The 9,939-nt window shown below is 41.7% G+C and overlaps 1 protein-coding gene across 1 annotated transcript; it reads right to left on the bottom strand.

The window, feature by feature from the left end:
• Window positions 1–570: 570 nt before the first annotated feature.
• LOC147883323 (alpha-galactosidase-like) lies at window positions 571–3,573 on the bottom strand. Its single transcript, XM_087399470.1, has 15 exons — window positions 3,505–3,573; window positions 3,319–3,377; window positions 3,174–3,230; window positions 3,022–3,056; window positions 2,729–2,832; window positions 2,522–2,594; window positions 2,264–2,322; window positions 2,091–2,156; window positions 1,917–2,000; window positions 1,709–1,773; window positions 1,483–1,565; window positions 1,306–1,396; window positions 1,143–1,195; window positions 930–1,070; window positions 571–696 (listed from the first exon to the last, which is right to left on the bottom strand). The coding sequence occupies exons 1-15, from the start codon at window positions 3,507–3,509 to the stop codon at window positions 571–573; spliced, it is 1,101 nt and encodes a 366-aa protein (XP_087255596.1). The 5' UTR covers window positions 3,510–3,573.
• Between the last annotated feature and the right edge of the window lie 6,366 nt (window positions 3,574–9,939).

Here is a 9,939-nt window from a genome sequence, read left to right as displayed (position 1 = left end):
GACTTTACTACATAGTGAATCTTCTTTATATAGTCCAAAATTTTGTCTATATATATATATATATAATTTTCATTCTATGTTTCATTATATAGTGGATGTTTTTTCTATATGGTGACTCTCTATGGGCCAATTCTCTACATAGAGAAATTTTGTGTCTATATAGTGAGATTGTATCTATATAGTAAAATTCTAATAAGAACTCTCTATATAGTGATTGTTTTCCCCATATAGTGAAATATTTTCTAGGTAAACTACATATATAAACACTCTCACTTTCTCTAGTATGGACTTTTAGATATGTGTACTTCTATCTCCTAAATCCTTTTAATCTACCAAATCCTTTTTTGTTCTTATAGAGATTGGTCAAAAGGTCCTTGTGGGCCCGCCTATAGATATATATATATATGTCCACATGGTTGTATGATGCTGTCAACTTTTCCCACACCTCTTGCGCTGTGTTGTAGAGAGTGTACTAGTTGCGTGTTATGGGCATACCCACGCACCCCTATTGACATGGAAATTTTACATATAGGATTAATATTTTGAGAATCCCAACTCATATGCAATCTCTCATCTGCTGCACACCAATGTGATGTTGAGATTGCAATTGGCCGGTGTGAGGATGAACATGGAGAGGTGGTGCGATCCCACGCTCCCCTTCAGACACCCTTGATAGCAGTTGGGTAGATCGCTTTGCTGCAGCATTTGTCAAGCAAACAATCGATATATTGTTAGTAGATCTTGATTCATCTCCATCAGTGTTTTTCCATTACGTTGTTGTTTAGCAGGGTTAACTTATGATGATGCATTCCGTCCATGATTCCATGCACACGGTAGGGATGATCCAATATTGGCTGAGTCTACATTCACACATCCGTATCATTCCATGCGATGTAATGCGGAGATGGGATAGTAGTTTCATCTTTTACCTGCCACAGATCTCGAACTTGCACTACCTGAGTGCTTGACAGCCCCAAGTCTTGCCAGTTTGCGGTGATATTAGCTTCCAAATCGCCTCGATTCCATAGCACTGCAACTGTTCTCCCCCCCGACAATGGCCCCGCCCACACCTGCGCGAAAACCCATCGTCTCAGGACTCCCATTGATACTTTAGTTTCCATCAAGAGCTCCTCAATGTGTACCTCCAAATCTCCTGCCGTTAATGCCACCTTCGTCCCCTGAGTTCCGAGTGAATCTACTTGGAGCATACAACCCATCAGAGTCCAGACTATGAAATGAACTAAATCGCCCTTAGCAGATCATGCGGACGAGTATAGCAATAAGAGACTTTGGGATGACTGTCACCTTGATTTACGCCGATCACATCTGCATTGCTTAGAATGTCGAGAGTGTCCTTTGTCATGTTACGGACATCGCAACCGATGAGGAGAGGAGCCTAAAAAGATTAAAAGGAATTTCGAGTCACTTCATATGCACAAAAATCCCATGAACATCACCTAAAGTTAACGTTATTGCAATAACCTTCATGAGTGCCCATATGCTAAAGTGCGAGCGGTACTCCTCCTCGGTCATTCCTCCGTTGCCAACCTCTAACATATCTGGGTCTGCAGCAATTGCTCAAGTGAGAAAATCTATTAGATCGGAATCATCACAGCATTATTAGAGTACGAGTGATCGTCACAATCTCTATAATTAATTCAACTCTCGACAAGGCAAGCTGGTCCTGGTCTTGATCTCCATTACGTACCGTTCCATCCACCTGGTCCAGCATACTGAGCCCATTCATCGTTCAGATCTGCGTTCGAAGTCATGCTGCAAATTGATGACAATTATATCGATTTCAATTAGATCCTGGCTGGGAACGTTGAGATAGAATATAGGTCTAGGATGGAGTACGTGCAAATCCATACTATTAATGGAATTTGCTCACTGAATTTGATCGAGATTCCGTGCACCTCTGCCAATTGTCTTGGATATCTCCTGTTGTACGCCAACTGTTTCCAATCGATGCAGCCCATGTCGCTGGATTGTCCTGGCCCCTGAAACATCGGTGCATCATATGAGAGTGGTGTGTTGAGACAAAACATCTGCCTTGGCTTTATCGAAGCTACTATCAGCTGCCATCTCACCATTCACACAGCGAAAAAAAGACCGCCCGTGTAGTGTTGAGGAGTGCATTGCGCATGATGGTATACCTGACCAGTGAAAGCCAGCAGGGTCAGCTGTCTTCAATTCTATATTCTGTGTAATCGTTGGAAACAAAGACAAGGAAATTTAAAGCTTCCGACTTAGACCAACGAACCTTGCCTGGGGTGAAGTACCCTCATTATTGCAATTGTCATACTTCAGGTAATCGATGCCCTGGATTGGATATGAACCATAGGCAGTCAAATTAGGAAGCAAGGAATGTTCAACAGATTTAATATGTTGAGAACATTTGGTTCAAAAGATTTCACATATTCAGAACATTTGGGTTTGCGTAGCGTTTTGCATTCTTGCAATTGGACTGAGATTGTAAGTTCAACAAAGTTTCGAAGTCAGTAATCGATGTCACAAATACCCAAGAAGAAAATGTATCAGCATCTTGTTGTTCGTGACCGAGAGAACCTGGTCTCCCTGCGCAAGTTCGATACCTTCAGCACAGAAATAAGCCACGGGAAAGATTAGAGCGAGTGCGGGGTCCTTCGGGAAAAGGTGTACATAGGTCTTGGGCAAACAACTTTGTTCCATTCTATAAGGCAAAAATATAAGGATTACATACACGTACCCCGCATCGGAGTAAATTCCAAGTTTGAGGCCCAAACCGTGCACGTAATCTGCGAGGGCTTTGATGCCGGAGGGAAACGTAGAGGGGTCTGGAACCAGGTTGCCCTGTTTAGAATTGGATCTATTCATCAAAATTAATATCCTCTATGGATTTTGCAGAGGACTAGTAATTAAGATATTAAAGATCTAGAAGACTTTTCAACCAGAATCGCCTAAGCACACAAAACGACTTGATCTACAAGGGGACGTTAAAGAGGGTGAGGTGGTCCAAGGAAGAATCCGTGGGGGAAATACCTGATCGTCACGGTTTAGATCCGCCCAGCAATCATCTATTGGCAAAATGTGGGATTAGAACTAGAAACATTTTATTAGCGTCGAATTTAGCCCTTGCTGACACCTCTAGAAAGCTCTGATTATGTCGAAAGGCAAAAGAAGTCGCACAGTACCTATGTTCACGAAGTGGTATCCCAGCTTGGCCAGGCCAGATGAAGAAATTGCAACAGCTGCATAGATTGCATAGCCACGTGCCGCGCAACTCAGTCGCGCCATCAAAAGCAGAAAACAGAGAGCTGGCGAGTCTCAGAAAAGTACCTGTGTCACGAATTAATTGCTCGTCGATACCGCATCCAAATTTGTTCCAGCTATTCCATCTGCGAGAGGTAGCGTATTATATAGGAGATTCCATGGAAGGCGTGTATACTGTCAATTTCGTGGCTGCCGATAAAGAAGAAAGCGTCTGAAAGAAGCGATGCCAGGATCGACTAGAAACATGCTTACCCCATCTGAGGCGTGATCCCTAGGCCATTGTTCAACAAGCTACGGCCGGGGGCGGGTGCTTGATGGGATGCGAAGGAGCTGGTAGGAGCATTTAAGAGAATGAACACAAAGAGAGGCTGAAATATTAATGGCATGGCGAGGCGGATGGAGGAGTGTGTTGGGTGAGGCTACTGGTTTGGCATGTATGCGTGATAACGAGAGTGGAAGTGATGACCAAAGGAGTGAAAGCGAGAAACTAGCATTAGAATGATACACAAACTAATTTATCGTCATCATTGACGAAAACGTAGATCAGCTTCAAGGCTACGGCTTCGTATCAGTGATTATACAAGTACGCGATATCCGCTATCAACCAGACACCTTGTTATATCTTCCATGTGTAGTTTGTGTGTGAACATCCCAACCAAAATCAACACGCAGATTCATGCATATTATAGGAAACATCGACAGAGAATTGTATTGTAATTCATTGCCGACCGCGTAGCTGAACAAAGCTTTGCGTGTTGAGGTCTCATTATATATGCCCTTGACAGAAGACCACCTCGCCCATTAATCCAAGTCATCTCTCTTGGAAGCATCCCAAAGCCGAAGACTCGCTTGTTGGAACTTTCCGAGCTGATTTAGCATGTAAACAAGATCACGACAGCTTCATTTTTTGTAAGAGGACATGATCGAAGGTTAATCTTTGTTTAAAGACTGATTATAATCGAGACGCATCGAAAGTGAAATTATTCGTTTGACCAATCTTGGCATTCAACACATAGCACTTTACACTCTGCACATAGTACTTTGCATTCAACACATAGCGCTTTACACTCTGCACATAGTACTTTGCATTTAGCACATCATGAGCACACATTTATGTTGGGAGAGTTTTACCACTTCCTCTCCAAAATTATAAGAACAAGGAATGTGCCCTTCTTTGGGTTCATTTCAATTTGCATTTGCAACAAAGCACTTTTGATTATCCACATAGCACCTCGGGGGGTGATCACTCATCATATGTAACCCTATCACGTGAGTTCAACAAAAGGATATTTTTTATTTCTAAAATTTATAGAAATAAATATACATAAGGGACTATTTAAAATAGTTTTGGAAAAAATTTACAGATTTGTATAGAAAAGGGGTACATTTTATTAATGAAAAATTTACACAGATAAGAGATTTTAGAAATATACCTTGAACGCACGTGGTATAGAGGGTTTATACATAGTGACCCCCCCGAGCTTGCTCTTGCTTGTTGAAATGAGAGAAACAATGAGAGGAGGAGAGTATATATAAGAAAAACTAGGGTTTTAAGTGCTTCTCTCTCATTGGTCGTTCTATATCATTATCTCCTCTCCCATTGGCCTCTCCATCACATTGTCTTCTCTCCCTCTCCCACCCACTCCCATCCTCCCACCTCCACCTCTCACTCCCACCTCTCACTCTCACTCCTACTCCCTCTCCCTGCCCCCCCATTCCCACTCCCTTTCCTACTCCCACTCCCATTCTCCTACCCCCACCTCCCCCATTCCCACTCCCACTCCCACTCCCACCCCCATCCTCCCACCCCACCCCACCCACTCCCACCTCCCCCATTCCCACTCCCTCTCTCACTCCCACGGGCCCCATTCTCCCACCCCCACCTCCCCCATTCCCACTCCCTCTCCCACTCCCATCCTCCCACCCCACCCCTCCCACTCCCACTCCCATCCTCCCACCCTTACCCCACCCCCACCCCCACCCTTCCCACTCCCTCTCCACTCCCGCTCCCACCTCCCACCCCGACCCCCACCTACCCCATTCCCACTCCCTCTCCCACTCCCACTCCCATCCTCCCACCCCCACCCCCATCCCCACCTTCCACAATCCCAGTCCCTCTCCAACTCCCACGCCCACCTCCCCTCTCCTACTCCCACTCCCACTTCCACACTCCCACTCTCCCTTTCTCCCACTACCACCCTCCTAACTCCCACTCCCATTCCCACATTCCTACTATCAATTCCAGTCCTAACACCTATTTCATTAATTTTGGACTTTTTGTGTTGTTTTTGGACGAAGCCCAAAAATCCTTCCCAAATGAAAACTTTACTTTGAAAAAATATCCTTCCCAAATCAAAATTTTACTTTCTGAAAATATTCTTCCCAAATCAAAAGTTCACTTTGTGGCACTATCATATTCACATAAAAATATTGTTTTTTTAATCTATACTTTTGCACCAACATGCAAGAATTTGAAATAATCCTATATTAGAAATTCTAGCTATATTTAAGTTATTTGTTAATTTAATTATTTTTAATATTTTTCCTTGACGTTTTTCCTTGACTTGATAAATTTATAAATCCATGAAAGGAGACTTAAATATTTCATGAAAATAACATTGTCACTCGCAATATGCACAAAATTTTTAAAACTTTTAATAAATAGAAAAAAGACATGATGCCATAAGACCCAAGTTTTGTATTGAACCAAAGAGGTATAATAGCAATTATAGCTATTATTATATGATTACATTAAGAGACGTTACTCTCAGCTAGAGTCTTTATATCCAAAATGATATAGATTGAACATATGTTTACAATTTAAATTGTTGCTCTTAAAGAGCCTCAATTCATGCCATCTGCATAATTTGACTCCCCATTGTCTTATTGCTCAATGTCATGACAGTCCCTTGCCAGGTGCCATCTGCATAATTCGACTCCCGCTTGTCTTGCCAAGCCTTGCCCCTTGGGTGCATTGACTCCCCATTGTCTTATTGCTCAATGCGATAGTCCCTTCCCAGGTGCCATCTGCATTAACTCCCTATTGTCTTGCCAAGCCTTGACCCTTGGGTGACATCCAGTGCAAAATATAGGTGCCATCTGCATTAACTCCCACAAGTTATCTTGCCAAGCCTTGCCCCTTGGGTGCATTGACTCCCCAGTGTCTTATTGCTCAATGTGATAGTCCCTTGCCAGGTGCCATCTGCATTAACTCCCTATTGTCTTGGCAAGCCTTGACCCTTGGGTGACATCCAGTGCATATTTTGATTCTCATTTAACATAGGAGGTGATGACTCTGATTATAATTGTCTTGGATTGGCTTCTTGCCTAGTACCCAAATAAAAAATCCTTCAATGGACTTCAATACAAAGCTTTAATCATGGACATTCTTCATTTGCGTTGTCTCCTTCTACTTCCTCCATGGCGAGCATCTTTAAAAATTCGTGTATATGCAAAATAGTTTGCTGTGGTATTTTTATTTTTCCTTCTACCTCATATCCCATGCGCTTCTTTGATTTCTTTGCCCTTGAATGCCAAGACACTATGATTGTCTCCGTCAAAACTTGAGAGACCACTTCATCATTTGGGACCCACTCCTTCATTATACAATTAGTATACAATGTGTTGTTATCCATATTCTCCTTCCTACCCTTTGGCTCATACCATACTTGTGTAAATGTTGTAGCTCTCCCTTGGTCATCTCTTTGCACATCAACTACTTTTGCAACCCAAAACTTCACATTCTCATATTCATCATCCGATGGCCGATCCACAACAAAACAATCAACCTCTATATCTACTTGTGGCATAAACTCTCTCTTCTTCGGTCCACAATATGGACGTGGGAGTAATGATACAAATTCATTTTCAAAGACTGGAGCTGGGCGCAAATCGTTATGAACATTTGGCCAAAACATATTGCATTCTTCCTTGACATCCTTTGAGCCTCGCATTCTCTCAAGGTCCTTTATTAAATTTCGTGTCTTGTTAATTACAGTGATAGTGTGTTCTCTCCAAGTAGGCTTCGAATCAGGATATCTCCGGAGCATTTCCTCTTTGTATGTAATAAATGCTTTTAATCCTTCTATTTCACAGTTAGACCTCTCATTGAATTCTTGTATAGGAGCCCATGTTGGATACCTTTCCTTGCTGGGAATTGAAGTTAAGAGACTGTAAGGTTCTTCAGGTTCCCATTTTGTATCATGAGAATACTGTTGCCATTGCATTACGGGTTTTTCATCTTAAAAAAAAAAATGAAAGTACTGTGGATTGGTATGACCTGTCAATGCATCACCACCCGTTTGTATGAAAGGTAGAATGAAGCTCTTCCAATCATACATTCATTCGAGCCTCTCACATACTGTACTTTCCTTACGACCACCAACTTGCCTGCCACATCTTCTTACCAAGTCATCTATTGTCTCCACATCCTTGCATTTAAGCTCCCTTGAGACTGTGCTAAAAACCTGATCGATATCCTCATGTGTATGCCCAACATACAAAAATCCACATTCGACCTCATTGAAGATTCGATGAGCAACTAGCATGGAGTAGAATGCAAACATGAGTACATTCTTATTTTCTCGCCAGCAATTATCAGCTTGTATTCTCAAAGTCGGTGGTAGGCGACCTTTTTCTGCATGTACATTGTGAATTGCCTTCATAATAGATGTTACAACTTGATTGCTATCATGTACATGCAAGGAATCAATCCATATATCTGCAAAGAACTTAATTCCATGCACTAACACTCCACATAGATGTGTCTTTAGAAAGTGCTTTCCTTGTAATTTAGGTGGAGTGGCAACAAAACGAGGCAATGTTGTTGTATTCTGATCCATGCCATCTACAATAAGGCACATGTAGTCATCGGGATGCGAAATAGCTTGCTCCTTCCAAAATGCATATTTTTGTCTGGAATGTCGAATAAGGTCATGATGAGAATTTCGGTTTTTTTTGTATAATTCCCTTTGATTTGGACATGTTGCACTCTCAATCGCTCGCTTTAAATCATCACAGACATTGCACTTTGACATTTTTTGCCTCCTTGGGATTTTAACATATTCAAAGTTCTTCTTCCAAAGAGTATACAAAGTATGAGAAGAAGCTACGGTATCCCCTCTTTGCCTTTGCTTTTCTGCAATAGAGTCAAATACTTCGAGCTTTGTCAAGCCCATTGGAAGTGCATTTCAGTGATCGCGTCACCGTTAGGGAGTTTGGTAGATATATGGGGTTGAGGTAAAGCATTTTCATGTATGAAGTCTTGCAAAATTGCTGCTGCCCTTACAGTTGAGATTCTTGATTTGGACCTTCCTCTATTACCGTGAATGCTAAATTTGTTGCCGCCCTTTGGCTTGGTGACTAAATCCCAATATGTACCATGGGATAATCCAGTAATATTGCGATATGCCTTATTGCAAATTCTTTTTCCACTTACGAGAGGTTTTACCTTTTGTCCTGAACTTAGCCTTTTATTGCCATTCTGAAGAAAGCAAGAGAGACTTGTGAAGGTATTCATTTCTTTCGCTTCCTCTTCTTTGCCACACGTGACCTCTACATTCCCTGATGTCTGCAAGATCAATGAAGCGCATACATCTTCGCTTGCAACATAGATATCCCAATGCATTTAACATGTTCTCCTCCTTCATTACTCTCTTCCTCTTTGGTTGCTTTTGTGGATCTGCCTAGATTCGCTTTCTCTTCATGCATATGTATGACCGTTTTCGTTCCTCGTGCACGTTGTTATCTGTATTTATGCACTTCTTCTTCTCACATTTGTTTGTAACCAAGCATCCATGATTGGTCGTTGCATCCTTGTCCATATCACAATCAAAGTTAAATATTGAATAATCCTCTGTTGATCTTATCCTCGTTTTTAACATACTCTTAGGACCATTCAATGAATTCAATATTCTACGAGAGTATTGAGAACCTTGAAACTCTTCCACTCCTGAGAGAACATCACTCATTGGGACATCTTACATGGCTTTCACAAATCCACAAGCTTGATTGACACCAGGTTTGTTAATATGCATGAACTCATCCACACTTGATACGACATCGCTATTGAAACCTTTGCCCTTCTCACTGTGCAAGAATTCATCCACCCCAGATAAGGCTTCGCTTCTAAAATCATTTTGTTTCTCGGAACCAATGAACTCATCCACTCCAGATAAGATGTCACTTCTATAATTGAGTATATTGAAATCATCCACATTTGAAGTGATAGAGCTTGGCACATGGGCACGCTTTTTAGGTCCTTTGATATTGTAGTATACCTTGTCTTTATCATTGAAAACCACGTGCCTCTTTCTCATGTTTAAAAATTGCATGCTCCATCTCATATTCTTGCCTACCTCATAGTAGGGATCACATAAGGATGTTATGTTATCAACCATACCATCATCAGTGACTTTTAGAATTCTCATCTGTGCAAATGACCATTGCTCCACTTGTTCAAATCCCAATACTTCACCTTCTCCTACAGTCTTATTTGCAAATGATCTCATTTGTAAAATGTCCCCTTTAGTAAAATCCACGGTGGTGCACTTTGTATTCTTGATAATGTCTGTTGCATAAGTCTCATCTTTGTCCCATGCTATAAATGATTTGTTGGATGTATTTAGGGCATAACATCTCCAAGTGTTTCCATATCTCGACATTTATACTTTAGCTCAACATGTGCGC

This window comes from Dipteris shenzhenensis, chromosome 28 (assembly GCF_047967505.1).
Source record: "Dipteris shenzhenensis isolate YYH24624 ecotype China chromosome 28, Dip_SZ_1.0, whole genome shotgun sequence".
NCBI classification, from domain to species: domain Eukaryota; kingdom Viridiplantae; phylum Streptophyta; class Polypodiopsida; order Gleicheniales; family Dipteridaceae; genus Dipteris; species Dipteris shenzhenensis.
Note: the sequence above shows the minus strand (reverse complement) of the source record. Positions and strands in the feature narration are given on the sequence as shown.